Source organism: Rana temporaria, chromosome 5, assembly GCF_905171775.1.
Source record: "Rana temporaria chromosome 5, aRanTem1.1, whole genome shotgun sequence".
In the NCBI taxonomy this organism is placed as follows: domain Eukaryota; kingdom Metazoa; phylum Chordata; class Amphibia; order Anura; family Ranidae; genus Rana; species Rana temporaria.
The window spans coordinates 328,757,059-328,777,458 of record NC_053493.1 but is presented as its reverse complement, the minus strand read 5'-3'; the positions used below and the strand labels follow the sequence as shown (position 1 = coordinate 328,777,458).

Genomic DNA, 20,400 nt, shown 5'->3' with positions numbered 1-20,400 from the left:
CATTAATAATGGAAAGTTTCTATAAAAGGGCAATCTACAAGCAGGGACCATTTTTATTTATTTTTTTCTTTAAACTACAAATCTTTGATTAAAGCAATATTTAGTGGGATCCCACCCCCCCCCCCCCCCCACTGCTGTTTGTTGAATGCAGGAGGTAGCAGTTTACCTTGGGTCCTCTAGAGCCCTCCATACAGTTTCAGTTGTTTTTATTGGGGAGGCCATGGAAGGCATTTGATTTCATCCTGGTGTTCATAAAGCCCTTTGTAAATTGCAACCGTGTGTACATGTGTGGTTTTTATCCTGGGATCTGAAGTGTGTTTGCACCACAAAGTAAGCCTGGCACTGTAAAGCCTTTGAGATGCATTTCTGCTATGCTTTACTATTCTGCAGTTTTAAAAACTGCAGAGTAGTGTGTGATGTGTAAAATGCTATTGGCATGTTTTCCTGCATGGTATGATAGAATGACTTCCTTTGAACCCACGTGGAGAGCAGTCCATATTATTCTATTTTATACTTTTTATAATAATATATTTTATATATATATTCACTATAAACGCACTTATTTCAAAGTAAAAAAAAAAATTAAATAAAATTTACTAGTATCAGTTTTATACTTTCCATTGATGTCCGTTTTTTTTTTTTTTTTTTTTTTGTGGCCTTTTGAGGGAACAATGTAATATAATATTGTATGCTCCTTTAGCACCAGCAGTTGCCAGGGACACGCAGGGAATGGTAAACCAGGTTCTTGCCTGGTTCTTGTGGCAAATGGGAGATTCACACATTGACCTACTACACCAGGTACCGATCCAGGTATTGAATCCAGATACCAGATACCAAAGTTCTTTATCTTCTCACCTCTGCTGGATTCATAACAAATATGCAGAAACCATGTTAATCATTTAACTGTAGCAGCAAAGGCTGGGAAATTGTGCCTACTGGTCCAATATGGTACCAGCGGTTGTGCGGATACAACATTTACCCCCTCAACTCGAGACAAAAAAATATATTTTGGATGGCACATTTCTCAGTGGAGTTGTGCCGGTATCCAGGTGTCGGACTGCCCTATATTGTCAATGCAAGCTCCCCTTTTTTTCCGGGTACCTTTACATCTGCATGGGTTTAATAAAGTGACTCCACATGGGTTGAAGTATGTACCATTTCAGTTTGTTCTAAATTATCCAATCATTGCTTCTGTATTTTTTTTTTTTTTCCCCCTCCAATATGTTTTAAAAGTTAAAGAGGGTATAAAAGAGCAACTGAAAAGGGTAAAGGATAAATATATAGCACCGTTAAAAGAAAAATCGTCCAAAGAGCCAAATGAGAAGGATCAAAAGCACAGAGAAAAAGACCAAGAAAAGACTGAACCCAGGAAGAAAAAGGACGACGAGCCCAAAGAGATCACAAAGCGGACAACAAGCGGAAGAATATCCAGTGATAAAAAAACGGATAAAAAGGCAGACAAACAGTAAATTATTCCTCCACAGAACAAATTCTTTACAAACTTCTAAGTCTAGCAGTATCTTGTTAGAAGGTATCCGTGTTCTGCTGAGACAGATTTAAATGTGCCTGTCCCCTCTACACATCAGAGGAAGCCATTTTAAGTGCTTAATCACTATTGGGTTCGGTATGTGATTAAGTGCTAAGGATATTACAAAGGTCTGTTCCTTAGTCCTCTAGCTAAAAGAGACCATATAAAGTCCAATATGGGGCTGAGAGTTTTAGATGTTAAGTGTGTACCCCCCTTTGCGAATTACATACCGCAAGTATCTACAGTTACTTCCCAGTTTACCTCAAGGCACAATATTGTCTTTCTGCAGTAAAAAGTTTAACCTAGCTGTACAGAACTTTTCTACTAGGGAAGTAAGGCCGAGTTCACACTATTGCGAATTGGATGTGGAATCCTCCGCATTCAATTCGCAATAGCAGGAGATTGTGACTGGCTCAATACGGAGCCGGTTCACATATCTCCAATGCGGCTCCAGTGTGAATTTGCAATGGAGCCCTGTGCGTCTTTTTGATCCGTTTTTAAGGTCCGAATTCAGACTAAAATCAGACCTGAAATGGTGAACCAGGATGCACAAGATTCCGGCTGTGAGCCGCATTGGCATTAGGTGTGAACTGAGCCTTATAAGCACTTCAAATGGTGAAGAGCATGTTATTGCTTGGCAAATAAACCATTGGTTTAGCTTACAACAGTGGTCTCCAAACTGTATCCTAGGTGCCAGATGCAGTCCCTTGCTTGCCTTTATCCAATCCTTGAGGCACTTTTCCTCATCCCCACTGACCCCAATGATGGATCTATTCCTCCCTCTAATACCAAAGATGGGTTATTGTTTACTCCCACTGGACACCGTCTATAGTCTGAAGGACAGAAAACTGGCCCTTTGTAAAGTTTGGAGACCCCTGGCTTGCAAAATTGTTCTTCTTAGTTGTGTGTAGACAGCAGGCACATTTTAACTAGAAGAGTGACCGTTTGTTTTAGCTCCATAATTAGTGCTTTGAATTTGTAATTTTGCAGTACTGTTCAGTTTTTGTATGTACAGAACTAATAAAGTACAGTAAGCCTTGTAATGTAGTTTGGGATGAACCGTGTTGCATCAGAAACCCATGTAAGTGTGCTCAGCCATGTTTTCTACACCAAGCTGATAAGACAACCAGTGAAATAAACTGTTGTTATTTAATCTTTTTTTCTATAGTGTGTGTTGCATCGTTTTTTTTCTAGCACTGTATATTTTGCACTACAATACTAAAGTGAACCTAATGTAATCTAAAAAAAAAATGCCCTAAGCTAGCCATACTGCATAGACTTCTTGTTTTAGCCTGCACGCTAAAGGAGAGAAAACCAATGGATTCCTCCAGCTATGTAGTTTAGCAGATCTCCTGTCCTGGTTATTGTGTTCAGACAGCCCCAGCAGCTGTCTGAATCCCGAATATATTTGCACCATCTGATAGGACGCAGTCACTGTTCAGATGGCAATTTTCCAGCTGGCTGCTTTAATTTTGTACTCGGTTTGTTGAGTCAGGTGGTACCAACAAGGGCCCCTGTGGGCCGGTTCAGCAGGAATCGGCTGAAACACGAGCTGTGAATGGCCAGCTAAAGATAACAATAGTGCAGAATTGCAGTGCCTCTTTCCAGTACCAGCATAAGGCAGGCCATACATACCATGGGTTGGAAGAAAGATAATTTTTGCTTTTTGTTTTGTTTCCTGCGCCCATAAAAAAATGATAAAGGTAAATTCATCTTTGACTGATGCCTGTCAAATGCTAGAATCTATAATATCCACTACAGTTCTGGCATTGGACAGATGAATGACAGGGCAAGGCTTAAAGGGTCACTAAAGGGTATATATATATATATATATATATATATTTTTTTTAAGCTAAATAGCTTCCTTTACCTTACTGCAGTCCTGGTTTTATGTCCTCATTGTTCGTTTTTGCTCTGATGTTGCTGTAATCCTCCTCTGTTCTGGACACTTCCTGGTTGTCTGTTTCCTGATGACCACAGTATTGGGAGATTCTAGTTTCATTTTCCAAACCATCACTGCTTTATGGCTCTGTACATGCACACAGGCAGGATAACATGCAAAAATGAAACTAGAGGTACATTATATGATTGATTTGTATCTATTTTATCTATTTTTAATCAATTTTAAAAGCAATCAGTTAACTATTATGTCTCTATACCCTGTAAATAGTCCTTTCAGCAAAAAAAAAACAACAATTTCCTTTACAACTCCTTTTTAAAGAATGATACTCCAACATTTCATATTCCAGGAGCAAAATCCAAGAGGAGCTACAGAGTATGAAAGAGAAGAGAGGCGCCTCTAAGTGTAGCAATATGGTTACATTTAATGAATGTACATTTAGCAATTCCACATGGTTGCTGATTAAAAGAGGCACATCTAAGTACCCAGGCATCCGGGGGAAAAGTTGTCTGCAATGGTGACCGCGAAGACTACCCTGCAGTAGAGCAATCTGAAAGCGAGACTTGAACCGCTTGTGGAGCACATCGTGAAAGGGATGACGTTGGCAGTAAGGAGGATGGTCTATGTCAGTGATGGCGAACCTTGGCACCCCAGATGTTTTGGAACTACATTTCCCATGATGCTCATGTACTCTGCCGTGTAGATGAGCATCATGGGAAATGTAGTTCCAAAACATCTGGGGTGCCGAGGTTCGCCATCACTGGTCTATGTGGACATCTTTACCCCAGATGCCTGCATACTTGGATGCGTCTGTTTTAATCATCAACCATGTGAGTTTCTAAATGTTGTACCTTCATTAAATATAACCATATTGCTATACTTGGAGGAGCCTCTCTTCTCCTTTTTATACTCAGTTGTGACATGATGCTACTTGTATATCAAGACATTGCTTATATATCAAGTAAAATTTTTTCTTTATTTTTTACATTTAGCTCGTCTTGCAAAACTCTCTCAAACAAGGTTTTACTGTATGTTTGTGGCTTATAAGTACATTTCTATCAAAAATACTGATTTGTGCATATTGACGAAGTGCCAGAAAAGGCCTGGTCTTCAAGTTGATAATGTGTTTTTTTTTTTTATATATATATAATGTACATATTTTGCTTTGCATTCCTATTTTAAACTGAATAGGTTATTTTATTTTTACTTTAACATGAGAGGTTAATATCGGTTCTCACAATAAGAACTATAAAGTCTCACAAGATGGTGTAAACTAGTGTCCATAACCATTTTTAAACAGAAGAAAAATATAACTTTCAGCGCTTACTGTAGTTGATGCCATGGTACAATTCACATAATATACGGGCTATTCATGAGGTGGATCCATTGGTTTTATAAAGGTTTCGGCAGCTGCTTCGAATTGGAAGAAACCTGTACTGTGAGAATACGGAGGCTGCTGCTGACCTATCAATCCTGATCCAGTGGTTTCAATGCTACCGGAGTCACTGACCAGGAACAAATGTGCATCAGACCACAGGATGTGGTTATCAATGTCCTTAGTCTGCTTGTCTTCAGAAAACTGTAGGCTTTCTTGTGCATCATCTTAAGACTTCTTTCTGGGACGTCAGCCATGCAGACCAATTTGATGCAGTGTGTGGCGTATGGTCTGAGCACTGACAGGCTGTCCCCCCCACTCCTTCAGCCTCTGCAGCAATTCTGGCAGAACTCATACGTCTATTTCCCAAAGACAACCTCTGGATATGACTAGGGCGGAAACAACTAATCGATAAATCGATTATGAAATTAATCGATTATGAAAATGGAAATCGATCGGCCAGTAACATAATGGGGTTAAAAAAACGAAAAATAGCCCTTTTTATAGTACAAAAAAGCTAATTGCTACTGTAAATATTACTTTCACTGTCCCTCAGTAAAAAATGAACCCCTTACAGTAGCGATTATTTGCTCTTTTTGTACTTTTTTTTTTTAGTTTTTTTTTTAGTTTTTTTTTAACCCCATTATGTTACTAAACATCTCAGGCCTGGGTCACACCTCTGTGTTTTTTGGTGCTTTTTTGCAGAAACACACTACAGTTCATTTACATGTTTTCCTATGGGACACGTTCACATCCATGATTTTTTTTCAGCTGCTGCGTATTTGGAAAGGGCAAGGACTTTTTAACGCAAAACGGTGCTATTTTTTTTGTTGGGTCAATATACTTCAATAAAGAAGCTGCAGAAAAGCATGTCATGTGTTTTTGCGGCAATTTGTGTTTTGTAATCTGCCCAGCAACAAATTTGGCCCAAAAAATTGAAAAATTCAGTTTTGTTTTTTTTTAATTTAAGGCTATTATCCGATTAATCGATCAAAACAATAATCGGCCAACTAATCGATTATGAAAATAATTGTTAGTTGCAGCCCTGGATATGACACTAAGCACGTGCACTCAACTTCTTTGGTGGACCATGGCAAGGCCTGTTCTGAGTGGAACCTGTCCTGTCCTTGGCCACCGTGCTGCAGCTCACTTTTAGGGTCTTGGCAATCTTCTTATAGCCTAGGTCATCTTTATGTAGAGCAACAATTCTTTTTTTCTGATCCTCAGAGTTCTTTGCCATGAGGTGCCATGTTAAACTTCCAGTAAGCAGTATGAGAAAGTGAGAGTGACACCAAATTTTACACACCTGCTCCACATTCATACCTTTAGACCTTGTAACACTAACGAGTCACATGACATCGGGGAGGGAAAATGGCTAATTGGCCCCAATTTGGACTTTTTGACTTAGGGGTGTACTCACTTTTGTTGCCAGCGGTTTAGACTTTAATGGCTGTGTTGAGGTATTTTGAGGGGACAGCAAATTTACACTGTTATACAAGCTGTACAATCACTATACTTTGTCGCAAAGTGTCATTTCTTCAGTGTTGTCACATGAAAAGAATAAAATATTTTTCCGTGACGCAATTGTGTGAACCTAGGCTTGTCATAGTGACTTCAGCCTGGGCTTACACAGGAGTGGTGTGGGAAAATGCATTTGATTCGGACAGGAGTCACACCTCGTTCCTGTTCCAATCTCATGCGATTTGAGCCCATTCATTTTGTATGTCTCAAATCGCAGCGCGCAAAAAATAGGTCCAAAAGCAATATGCTTTGTTTTTTGGTGACAAGGAATGGGGAGACATTTGCACCTACACAACCATATTTTTGACCTGAAATTGTAGTAGCTAGTATCTCCTTCTTTTTTTTTTTTTTTTTTTTTAATTATGCAGTTGATGATGGATAAGCAAATTGTTTTACGTTTCTCAAGATCTGTTTGCACAGTGTACTTTAAAATACACGCAGAGAAAACTATTCACCGCCTTAGTTACATAAAACAGGATAGGAAAGGAAATGACAGTTCTGCAAAGAAACAAACTGCACTGACCACCAGATATAATGGAACTGGAAAAGCCAAGCTTGCTGTCGTTAATTACATCCTGTTGAATGCTTACCTAATGTAAATCTTTCGACACTTGACTTTTACTAATGGAAGAGATTCATTGAAACGGATACTGTTTTTTTTATTTTAACACCACTCAACAAATGTGATTTTGTGATTCCCACATCCCCCCCCCCCAATCCACAATACACAGTTGATGACTATAATATATATATATATATATATATATATATATATATATATTATTTATATATAGGCAAGTCTCACACTTGCAATCTAAAAGCAGAAAAGTTATGATGACATGAGCAAACATACATTTTTTTTATTCAATTGACATATGCGTATAACATTGAAATTCCTTTACTGTTATTTTAATAATGATTATAACTGGGAAATACAGGACTGAAAGATCGAGAGGTGGCAAGACAGGAATCGAAAGAATCTGAGACGGATTCACAAGGAACCTTGGAAAGTAAGTCTAAACTGTGTTGTATTTAGGTCTTTATTACATTCATTCAATTACATGAAACTTTCTTTTGTTTTGCTTTAATCTTTGTTAAATTTAACTTTTATCAGTGCTCACACATATAAAAAATAATAAATAAAATGCATAGTAAAACCTTGGATTGCAAGCATAATTTGTCCCAGAAACATGCTTGTAATCCAAAGCACTTGTATATCAAAGCAATTTTCCCCATAAGAAATAATGGAAACTCAAATGATTTGTTCCACAACCATTTATTCATAGTCCATATAAAAATATTATAGCGATGTGATGGGTTGTGTAATCATAAAATGTCCATTCACAAATGGAAGCCTCCACAAAGGGATTAGAAGCAAAATCCAGCAGGAGCTACAGAGTATAAAAACAGGAGAGGCGCTCCTAAGTGTAGCGATAAGCAGGGCCCATCCTAGGGTCACAGGCGCCTGGGTGCAGAAAAATTTCTGGCGCCCCCACATGGGCGTGGTCATCTTACTAACTCCTCCCTGTTACAAATGTTTCTATGGCAACGACTCAGAAACAGAGATGTTGCCTTAAGGAGTCTTCATTATCCTGGGATCCAGTGATCTCTTAACAATAAACAAATTACAGGAAGAGTACACTAATGGGACCAGGAGGGGGGGGGGTCTCTCTGATGGACACAGAGAGGGCTTCTGTTAGGAGGTCTGGTAGAAAGAGCCCCCAGACATACTACATACATGATACAGGAGATGATCAGAGACTGCAAACATGATACAGGAGATGGTCAGAGACTGCAGACATGGTACAAGAGATGGTCAGAGACTGCAGACATGGTACAAGAGATGGTCAGAGACTGCAGACATGGTACAAGAGATGGTCAGAAACTGCAGACATGGTACAAGAGATGGTCAGAAACTGCAGACATGGTACAAGAGATGGTCAGAAACTGCAGACATGGTACAAGAGATGGTCAGAAACTGCAGACATGGTACAAGAGATGGTCAGAAACTGCAGACATGGTACAAGAGATGGTCAGAGACTGCAGGCATGAAACAAGAGATGGTCAGAGACTGCAGACATGGTACAAGAGATGGTCAGAGACTGCAGGCAAGAAACAAGAGATGGTCAGAGACTGCAGACATGATACAAGAGATGGTCAGAGACTGCAGGCATGATACAAGAGATGGTCAGAGACTGCAGGCATGATACAAGAGATGGTCAGAGACTGCAGGCATGATACAAGAGATGGTCAGAGACTGCAGGCATGATACAAGAGATGGTCAGAGACTGCATGCATGATACAAGAGATGGTCAGAGACTGCAGGCATGATACAAGAGATGGTCAGAGACTGCAGGCATGATACAAGAGATGGTCAGAGACTGCCGAAATTATACAAGAAATCAATTCATCAGATGCAAGCTACCAGTTCCCACCAAATCCAGCTCATCAGTGCACACCAATTGCAGCCTGTCAGTGCTCCTGGATCACAGAGCAACGACGATCTCCTGCTGTCACAGAGCTTGGATTTGAATCTCCCGGGCAACCACTGTAACAAAGTCCTGCCTCCTAGACCAGCTTGCGGCTTCTATGATACACGTCACACTGATTCAATTTTACTGCATTAGATCAGTGTTCCGTCTAGCTCACAGGACTTTGTTACAGTGCCGCCCGGAATTTCAGACCAAAGCTTGTACGATGTGCGAGACACACACAAGCAGCAGCATCGCTAGGGTTGGTGTCACCTGGTGCGGTCAGCGGGAACCACAGGTCAGCAGCCAGCAGGACCCACAGGTCCACAGACAGTTCCCTGCAGGACCTACAGCCTGTGGGTCCTGCTGGGAGGTGGCCGCTGATCTGTGGGTCCTGCAGGGGGCTAGCTGCGGATCTGTGGGTCCTGCAGGGGGCTGGCTGCGGATCCTGCAGGGGGCTGGCTGCAGACCTGTGGGTCCTGCAGGGGGCTGGCTGCGGATCCTGCAGGGGGCTGGCTGCGGACCTGTGGGTCCTGCAGGGGGCTGGCTGCGGACCTGTGGGTCCTGCAGGGGGCTGGCTGCGGACCTGTGGGTCCTTCAGGGGGCTGGCTGCGGACCTGTGGGTCCTGCTGGGAGCTGGTTACGGACCTGTGGGTCCTGTTGGGAGCTGCCCATTACCTGTGGGTCCTGCTGGCCTGTAGGCCACCATGGCTAGCTCCCAGCAGGACCCACAGGTAATGGGCAGCTCCCAGCAGGACCCACAGTGGGCAGGACCCACAGGTAATGGGCAGCTCCCAGCAGGACCCACAGGTAATGGGCAGGACCCACAGTTAATGGGCAGCTCCCAGCAGGACCCACAGGTAATGGGCAGCTCCCAGCAGAACCCACAGGTAATGGGCAGGACCCACAGGTAATGGGCAGCTCCCAGCAGGACCCACAGGGGGGGGGGGGGATAAATAGGATTAGCATGTGGGGGTCAGGGTCTCTCACCTCAGCCATGGTCCGATGGCAGCTGCTAGCTCAGCAGGACTTGCAAGTTGCATGGCCTCCTCCATTTCTTTGGGGGGGGGGGGGGGGGCAATGCTTCTGTGCTGTGGTCAATTTTATATCACATGCACTGATTTCAGCTGGCAGCATAAGAGGGATCCAAACCCGGAGTTGTAGCACAACTCTTCTCTACTTCAGTGATGCTTGCCGCGCATTTCTCAAGACTCATTTCATACACCAGGAGCCTCAGCACACAGCTGTGGACTACAACTCCCAGAACCCACGGCGGCCGTCACATCACTGAAGTCAGCCGCCGCCGTGGCTTCTGGGAGTTGTAGTCTGCAAGATCGATGGCACTCAGTCAGTCTAGCCAGACCAGGCAGAAGGCATTCAAGGCACTGGGCAGGCTTAATCAGCTCAGCTGAATCAGGCAGCCGAGCGGAGCTAAATCTCCAGCCGCAGAGGCGGCGCGCTGTGGATGCTGGGGCGGCCGCGGGCTCTGTCGTCGCTGACATCCCGCTCGGCTCGCAGATTGCTTTGGCGAATCGGCGGCTCAGCTGCTCGGCTTTAAAAAAAAAAAAAAAAAGGTCCCGGCGGCTCGCTCGGCGCCTTGCGGGTGACAGCGCTGGGGTGTGGGGCACCCACTGCACCCCGTGTAGGATCGGCCCTGGCGATAAGGTTACCTTTAATGAAGGTACAACATATAGTGAGTGAGTGAAAAACTTGTGTAGCGCAACACATGCAAACTGAATCGCCTCAGGGCGCTTGGTATCCATTCCCTACTATCTTTTGCCTTCAGAATAGTAGTTTTAAGTTTTTTTTTTTTTTTCTGAAGGCCTGGTGATTCACTTCCGTTCGGATGCTGGTTGGTAAAGCGTTCCAGAGTTTAGGTCCTTGGACTGCGAATCTACGTTCTCCTTTGGAGTTGTATCTGACCTTGGGTATTTGGAGTAGATTTGGTTAGTAGAACGGAGGACGCGATTGGGGTTGTGACATTTTAATTTTTCGCATAGATATTGGGGGGCACTTCCTTGAACACACTTATGCGTCAGGCAAAGTGCCTTAAACGTAATTCTGTCTTTTACTGGAAACCAGTGAAGGGATCTCCGGGAGGGAGAGATAGCAACTCACATGGTTGATGATTAAGAGAGGCACATCTAAGTATGCAGGCATCTGGGGTAAAGCTGTCTGCAATGGTGACCAGAAAGAAAAGCCTGTAGTAGAGTGATCTGAAAGTGCAGCTTGAACCGCTCATGGAGCGCAGAGTGGAAGGAACGATGGCGAAGAGGTGGGAGGTCTATGCATGCAGGTTTACCCTGGATGCCTGTGAGTTGCAAAATGTTGTTGTACCTTCATTAAATGTAACCATATTGCTATACTTGGAGGTGCCTCGCTCCTCTTTTAGCCCAGGTTCAAACTGGGTACGATTTGGTTCGATTTGAGATGCGATTTCACATGTGAAATCGCATCTCAAATCGGCGGCATTTGCCGGCAAAAGTCGGCAATGACACCGTCCTAATCGGTGCGACGCCGCATCTGCGGCGCTGCACTGATTTCCAAAAGTAGTTCCTGTACTACTTTTTGCGATTTCGGGCCGCGATTTACATTGACATCTGTGCAGAAACCTGCACAGATGTCTCTTAAATCGCGGCCGAAATCGGGACTGCCAGCGGGAGTGAAGCCGTGCGAGTTCAGCTGAACTCGCACGGCTTCACTCCAGCAGCCCAGTGTGAACCAGGGCTCTTACACAGTTATGACATGACGCTACAGTTGTATCAAGACATTGATTGTATATCAAGTCAAAATAAATTTTTCTTGTCTTGCAAATCTCGCACACTGTGTGTGTATGTGTATATATAATTTGAAATTGGGTGATTAAGCGCCTGTGGTAGATGCACTTTAAGGCCCCTTTCACATTGCGGCGGTTTGCAGGCACTATTGCGCTAAAAATAGCGCCTGCAAACCGGCCCTAAACCCTGTTTCTCCAGTGTAAAAGCCAGAGGGCTTTCACACTGGGGCGGTGCACTGGCAGGACCGCTCCAAAAGTCCCGCTAGCAGCATCTTTGGAGCGGTGTGTTTTACCTCTCCTCCATCGCTCCTTCCCCTTGAAAGCAATGGGAAACCACAGCTATATACCGCCTCTGCAGAGGAGCATTGCGGGCGGTATTAAACCTTTTTCGACCACTAGCGGGGGTTAAAAATCGCACTACTAGCGCCCAAATACCACCACAATTCCGACGGTATAGCGCTGCTATGCCGCCACCGCACCTCCCGCCTTAGTGCGTGTACAAAGTCAGTCCAAACTACAGTTTAACCCCTTTCTTACAGAGTCATTGTAAAATGACGTTGGCAGGAACCCACCCTCCCTCTGGGAGGATGTCATATAACGTCCTGGGCAGCTAGGGGGCGGTGGGCACCCGCAATCACAGCAGGACCGTGGATCTTTGTGTGTAAACACACAGATCCATGTCCTGTCAGAGTAGAGGGGACTGATTTGAGTTCCCAGTACAGAGGAACACATATCGGTCTCCTCCCCTTGTGAGTCCCCGCCCCCTACAGTTAGAATCACTCCCTAGGGAACATGTTTATCCCCTTGATCGTCCCCTAGTGTTAACCACTTTTCTGCCAGTCACATTTACACAGTAATCGGTGTAGTTTTATAGCAGTAATCGCTGTATAAATGTGAATTTCTTTCTTTCTTTCTTTCTTTCTTTCTTTCTTTCTTTCTTTCTTTCTTTCTTTCTTTCTTTCTTTCTTTCTTTCTTTCTTTCTTTCTTTCTTTCTTTCTTTCTTTCTTTCTTTCTTTCTTTCTTTCTTTCTTTCTTTCTTTCTTTCCAGACAGAAGAGTAGAAACATCAGTGGCCGGGTGCCATAGGCAGCAGTGTGCCATAGGTGGCTTTTTAGTTTGCTTAGTGGTAGCACCAGCCCTGGTGCTATGGGGGTACCCATGCAAGCATGCTAATTAGCCAGGCTGTGTGCATTCATAGGCGTTTGACTGCAACAGGAGCCTATGGCTCCCTCTGCCGTCAGTGTCTCCTGTGAGGCCAGAAAGAGAACTGTGCTGGACCTGGGACAGCACTGGGTCAGTGAGAGAAAGCAATTGGGTGTTTAGGGTGGGGGGTGAAGGGAGCAGTTAGTAGAGCATATTTTTACATTCATGCAGAGAATTCATCAACGCAAAACCGTGTGACTTCAGAGCCAGTTTACAGAACAATGAGCCTGATTTTACTGCGTCATTTTGTCCTTGTTTGTATGACAAGTTTTCTCAAGTCCATTCAACCAAAAGTGAGGAATAGCTGGTACACTGAACAATACGTTGCATATCAAATGTCAATAGAATTAGAACAATTGAGTTGTCTCACTGATGTTGAGCATTATGCACAATGGGTGCGCAAACACAAAAAAAATCTGTTATTCTGACATAAAAAAAACATCTTTGACAAAAAAAGTCAGCCTGTTTCTACACCAACCTGATTATGGCTTTTACAAAAATCGATCAATATAACTTCCCAATTCATCTTTGGATTTCCGACACACACATTTTTAATGTTTGTTTTATTGAAAAACAAAATAAACCTCAAAGATGTCAATAGGTAAGTACAGACTACAATTGTCTGTACAGTTCCTGACTGCTCAGATTTCTGCAGCTGGTTATTTTGTGAGCTCCGTCCAGTTTAAATCACAGATGAAAATTTGTAACAGACTTTAAAAAAAATTTTGCCCTGCGCAGTAGAAAAACTTTCTAGTTACTACACAGAAAATGTGCCTAGCCTAAGGATTCTCAGATGGTGGATGAAGGATCTGACCAATTAACAACCATCCTTTGGGAACACCTTGTCACAAACCTGCTGATATTGGCAGTAGTGCATATACTGTATTTATACCGATGTCCCTATTTTTAGAAAAAGTTTTGTCAGAAACCATCAGTTCTTGACCTCAATGGCAGTGACATCATGTCTGTGGCACTTTCATACATTATTTCTGTGAAGGGTATATGCTATTCAAAGAATATTTTTTGTGAGCACTGTAAGCCGGTGGGAAAGCCATCAGATGCTCTGTTAGTAGGATCTAGTGATAATCTCAAGAGTATGAGGCACTACGTGGATGCACAGGTTGAATCCCCATCCTCGCTCAACACTAGTATAAGTCACTTTGTAGATCCATAGGTTGAAACATCACCCTTGGTATTGCCACAGACCACTGAACTGGAGTATGAGGCATAGGTGGAATCCTCACCCTGAGTGTTACCACAGCCCACTCAACCCCGGAGTATGAGTCGCCATTTAGATACATAGGTTAAAACCCTCACCCTTGGTATGGCGGCCACAGAGCAGAAGTATGCAGCACTATGTAGATACATGGGTTGAATCCTCACCCATAGTATTTCCTAAGTCTACTGCACAGTTGTATAAGGCACTACATCCTCGCCCTTAGTATTATCTCGGGCAGCAGAACAGGAGTATGAGGCACTATGTAGATCCATAGGTTGAAACCCCACCATTTGTATTGCCTCAGGCCGCTGAACAGACGTATGCAGCACTATGTAGATACATGGGTTAAATCCTTGCCTGTAGTATTTCCTCAGGATACCGCACAGTAGTATGAGGCACAACATACAGTTGCCACAAAAAATATGTGAACCCTTTTGGAATGATATGGATTTCTGCACAAATTGGTCATAAAATGTGATCTGATCTTCATCTAAGTCGCAGCAATAGACAATTAGTCTGCTCCAACTAATAACGCACAAAAAATGTAATGTTACCATGTTTTTATTGAACACACCATGTAAACATTCACAGTGCAGGTGGAAAAAGTATGTGAACCCTTAGATTTAATAACTGGTTGAACCTCCTTTGGCAGCAATAACTTCAACCAAACGTTTCCTGTAGTTGCAGATCAGACGTGGACAACGGCCAGGAGTAATTCTTGACCATTCCTCTTTACAGAACTGTTTCATTTCAGCAATATTCTTGGGATGTCTGGTGTGAATCGCTTTCTTGAGGTCATACCACAGCATCTTAATCAGGTTGAGGTCAGGACTCTGGGCCACTCCAGAAGGCGTATTTTCTTCTGTTTAAGCCATTCTGTTGATTTACTTCTATGTTTGGGTCATTGTCCTGTTGCAACGCCCATCTTCTGTTGAGCTTCAGCTGGTGGACAGATGGCCTTAAGTTCTCCTGCAAAATGTCTTGATAAACTTGGGAATTCGTTTTTCCTGTGATGATGGCAATCCGTCCAGGCCCTGACACAGCAATACAGCCCCAAACCACGATGCCCCCACCACCATACTTCACAGTTGGGATGAGGTTTTGATGTTCGTGTGCTATGCCTCTTTTTCTCCACACAGTGTTGTGTGTTTCTTCCAAAAAACTCAACTTTGGTTTCATCTGTCCACAGAATATTTTGCCAGTACTGCTGTGGAACATCCAGGTGCTCTTGTGCAAACTGTAAATGTGCAGCAATGTTTTTTTTTTTTGGACAGCAGTGGCTTCCTCTGTGGTATCCTCCCATGAAATACATTCTTGTTTAGTGTTTTACGTATCATAGATTCGCTAACAGGGATGTTGGCATATGCCAGAGACTTTTGTAAGTCTTTAGCTGACACTCTAGGATTCTTCTTCACCTCATTGAGCAGTCTACTCTGTGCTCTTGCAGTCATCTTTACAGGACGGACACTCCTAGGGGGGAAAAGCAGCAGTGCTGAACTTTCTCCATTTATAGACAATTTGTCTTACCGTGGACCGATGAACAGCAAGGCTTTTGGAGATACTTTTATAACCCTTTCCAGCTTTATGCAAGTCAACAATTCTTAATCGTGGGTCATCTGAGAGCTCTTTTGTGCGAGGCATCATTCACACTAGGCACATACTTTTCACATACTTTTCCACCTGCACTGCGAATGTTTACATGGTGTGTTTAATAAAAACATGGTAACATTTTATTCTTTGTATGTTATTAGCTTAAGCAGACTGTGATTGTCTATTGTTGTGACTTAGATGATCAGATCACATTTTATGACCAATTTGTGCAGAAAGCCATATCATTCTAAAAGGGTTCACATACTTTTTTGTGGCAACTGTAGGTTTAATCCTCGCCTTTAGTATTGTCTTGGTGCCTCATACTCCAGTTCTGTGGCCTATGTAGACACACAAGTTGAATCCTTGCAGTTAGTTTAGTCACAGCCCACAAAACAATATCTTGTGAATGCTAAAATGGTCCCTAATTTAACTCCTAATTAAGACTAGTAGAGGTTGTTTACACCATACATAGGCGTGTGCAGGGGGGTGTTCCTGGGCACACCCTGATCACTATGTGTGGATTGCCCTTACTGCCCAGGTCTCACCCCGTGTTGCACTTTTTTTTTTTTATCCTAGCAGTGCTGCTGGCTTCGCTCCTCTTCTGTCCCCAGTTGCTATGGGGGATTTTTCAGAATTCAGAGAGGAAAGGGGCTAGTAAATGTCATTTGCCTGCCCCTTCCTTTTCTAAATGAACACTGTAAACACACGCACTGTGTTTATTCATAACCAAAGCATAGTAAATGATTACTATGCTTTAGTTTGTGAATGAACAGGTAGCATCTCAGCACAAAGCACTACCCTATGCATTCACTGTCCAGTGCAGTTGAGGCTGCAGAGACTGCATGTGCGTTTGAGCTTTGGGGTGCACACCCTAATGCAATAGGCTGGGCACACAAATGACCCCATAGCATGTGGTAAAGCAAAACACTAGATCTGTGAAGTGGAACTTTTAGGTCCCCAAGTTTTTGTGTGTGTATATGTAATTAGTGTGCGAGAGAGAGACATTTTTGCAATGTACATTACCATAGCGCACATCTCCGACATTGAACCACTTCTGAGAAGTTTGTCAGACTTGAGGCTGCATTCATACTGTCATACTAGGAGCTGTTCTATATATCCATTGCTTTTATTTCAAGCACTACATGTGCTCTTGTCTGGTTGGCAAACACTAAAACCTAATCGCCTTTAATTGGCATCAAGCATGCCGTAGGGATTGATTTACAATTTAGATCAATGGTTGGATGTATTGTACTGCTGAATGAGTGCCTATGGAGGGGGCTGAGTCAGAATAGTCTTGAGACAAGCAAAGCTGAATGTTCATTACATAAATAGTTTAAGTGCTCTGTAATGAGTGGAGACCCAGCTGCAGTGCAGAAATTTACCGTACCTGCGTGGTGCAGTTTGTTTGAGATGTATCGAGCTTGAACAATAATTGTGCTAAGCCTAACTTGCTCAAGAGTTGAACATGCAGGCTTGTATAAAAAGTTAGAGCCATCTAAGTGTAGTACCGAGTAGCAATCATCTCGGATGGTTCTGACTGGTGAAGAGTGAATGAAGTTGCTATTTGTTTCGTTTTTTTTTTTTTAATCCTTAAAGCAGAACTAAACCCTCCTATTCTTTACAGCCAATGTAGCTGCCATCTTTTCCTCTGTGTGTTCTGCAATTTCCATTGTGCTGCATATGTGATCAGTTGTGCTACCAGCCATAAATAAATACAAATATCAGTTTGTAGATTCTTTAACTTTTGCGCAAACCAATCAATCTACAATGATTGATTTTTTTTTTCCCCTAAAATATTAAGCAGAATACATATTGACCTAAATTTTATGAAGAAATTATTTTTTTTTATTAGGGGTACACCGAATGGAGATTTTGGTGCCGAAAATGTAGAATGCACTTTGCGGAAAACCAAAAATTGCATTTTTTTTTTTAAAAACAATTTCTTTTTTATATATAATTGTATTATATTTGACTTAATTATTATCATCAATTTAAATGAATATGAATTTATTGTTGGCCATTATTTGCACCTTTATAGTGCAAGAAAAGCTCAAGAAAAATGCAGTCCACAGTCTCTAACCATCTCTTGTATCATGTCTGCAATCTTCTTTTTTTTTTTTTTTTTTTTTTTTTTCAAATAACAATTTTGATTAAACAGGTCAGCATTGTGGTACAATAAATAGAAAACAACTTCAGCATAGCAGCAACAAAAACAGTGCATTTGAGGATACAGTACTTCACAAAGCAGACTGCAGGGAGAGCTTACTAACTCCACATATAAATCGCTAGACCACAAACACAGTCTGCTGAAAACTAGTCAAATTCACAGTAAAAAGGAATACAACGAAGAGAGAGAGGGGGGGCGGGATCGGCCGCTAGCTCAGGGAGGATCTTAACGACGGTGCCATTCCTCCCAGACCTTATCATGTATCTCCAGTCTATCCTGCAGCCTGGCTGTCATTTTTTCCATCCGCTCTATATCCTTTGTCCATGAGTACAGATCCTTCTGTGAGGGATGGTATTGTCGCTTCCAGTGGAGAGCAACCAGGCTCCTCGCAGCCCTCAAAACATGTCTAAGTAATTTTTTTGGAGCACTTTGGGATTTGCAGAGGTGACACCCCTAGTAAAAAATATCTTGGTCCTGGGGACCAATACCCCCATGAGACGGGTCAGCAATAACTGTGTGTCTGTCCAAAATGGCACGATCTTGGGGCAGGTCCAGTATATATGATATAGGGTCCCCTTGGCTCCCTGACAGCGTCAACACTGTCTGCAATCTCTTAAGCACCCTGCTAATAGTATTAGCAAAATTTCCATTTGGTGCACCTCTAGCAGACATGATACAGGAGACGGTCAGAGACTGCCTGTGCCCAGATCAGAGCGGCAATCTTCTGCTGTGTCACGGAGCTGGATTTGAATTGCCCTGGGCGCAGTAACCATGTCCCGCCTCCTGTAATCACGTCACATTAATTCAATGTTCCGGCATTGGATCAGTGTGCTGTCTATCATAGGAGGCAGGACATTGTTACTGCATCCCGGGCAATTTGGCTCCCTGACACGGGAAGATCCCCGCTCTGCAAGGGCAGGAGAAGGGAGGACAGGACCTTGAGCCGCCAGGAAAACCCCCCCCCTTAAGGGTGTAGGATTGGATGACGGTCTGCCTGATCCACCGAGAAATGGTGGCCGATGAGACCACCAGGCCCTTTTGTGGACCAGACACTGATACAAACAGTGAGACGGACTTCCGGAATGGAGCTGTATTGGACAGGTACACCCGCAAGGCACGTACCACGTCTAAGGTATGTAACGCAGCCTCTTTGGGATGCAACGGCCGAGGACACAAAGAAGGAAGTACAATGTCCTCATTTAGGTGAAAAGCTGAAACCACCTTCGGAAGAAAAGAAGGCTGCGGGCGTAGCACCGCCTTATCCTTATGGAGTAAGGTGACTTGCAAGACGAGGCCGCCAACTCAGAAACTCGTCTGACAGATGTAATGGGCACTAGAAAGGCCACCTTCTGAGATCAGGAGAGAAATCTCTCAGATTTTCTCAAAAGGAGGCTCCTGAAGAGCCGAGAGCACCAGATTCAAATCCCATGGAGGAAGCGGTGGTCTAATTTGGGAAATCACATGTCGAACCCCCCTGCACAAACGTACCCACTAGTGAATGGGTCGCCAAGGGTCATTGAAAGAAAGCAGCCAAGGCTGAAATCTGTTCCTTAATAGTGCTTAAGGCAAGTTTCTGATCCACTCCTCGCTGCAAAAACAGCAGGACCCTGGAAATCCGTGTTGCCAACCTACCAGATTAAAATTTACTGGCACGACACCCGAAATTTACTAGCGCAGCCACGTTTTTACTGGCATTTCACAAAATTAATTTTAGCGATTAATTAGCGATTAATTAATCGCTAAATTACATTAAATTACATTTTTAGGTGCAAATTTCAGTATTTAGGCTACAAATAAGTACGCTAGGCAAATGACAATGTGATTTTAAGGTAGATATTAAGGTAAAAAAACATTTTTGTTATTTTCGATTTTATAATAAGGGCAAATTATTTAGTCGCATCACCCCCTGCCTCCATCCCCCTCCGCCACCAACACCCCTGCCTTTACTTCCCTCTGCGGTGCCTCCAATCTCCCCCAGGCTCCTACCTCCAATCACCCCCTGCCTCCATCTTCCCCTGCCTCCATCCCCCTCTGCGGTGCCGCCAACAACCCCTGTCTCCATCCCCCACCCTCTGCGGTGCCACCATCCCCCTCTGTGGTGCCACCAACACCTCCTGCCTTCATTGCCCCCTGCCTCCATCCCCCTCTGCGGTGCCACCGCAGCCACCATCACCCCCTGCCTCCAATCTCCATGTGCATTTCTTAGCCGAACCAATCTCGGCTATTTTTACTGGAACATTCCCGCAACCACGGACATTTACGAACGGGGGAAAAAAGTGCCCGTTTTTATGAACTGTCCGTTAAAATATGGACGGTTGGCAACACTGCTGGTTGTCGAATATGCCCATGGACGCCACTCCATCTCTTCGCACATAGAGATGTAGGTCTTCCAAGTGCGATGGTAGATCTTCAGAGAAGATGACTTTCGCACCCTCAGCATGGTTGAGATGACCGAATCCAACAGACCTCGGTCCTTTTAGTACCTGGCTTTCAATAACCATGCCGTTAAAGCCAATGACTGTAAATGAGGATGAAGTATGGGACCTTGAGACGGAAGGTCCTCCCACATTTGCCCAGGGAACTCTGGACCTGGCCACGAACCTCGACACCTTGCGATTGAGTCGAGAAGGCCGACGGAGCCGGCATGCTC

At 43.5% G+C, this 20,400-nt stretch overlaps 1 protein-coding gene across 7 annotated transcripts in view; it reads left to right on the top strand.

Annotated features, from left to right (window-relative positions):
- ASPH (aspartate beta-hydroxylase) overlaps positions 1-20,400 on the top strand; it is a 253,502-nt gene that overhangs the window by 80,019 nt on the left and 153,083 nt on the right. For all 7 annotated transcript variants that reach the window (XM_040354262.1, XM_040354261.1, XM_040354260.1 and 4 more), the window contains one exon: positions 7,263-7,334. In XM_040354262.1, the coding sequence (XP_040210196.1) occupies positions 7,263-7,334 (72 nt within the window). The remainder of the gene's footprint in view (positions 1-7,262; positions 7,335-20,400) is intronic.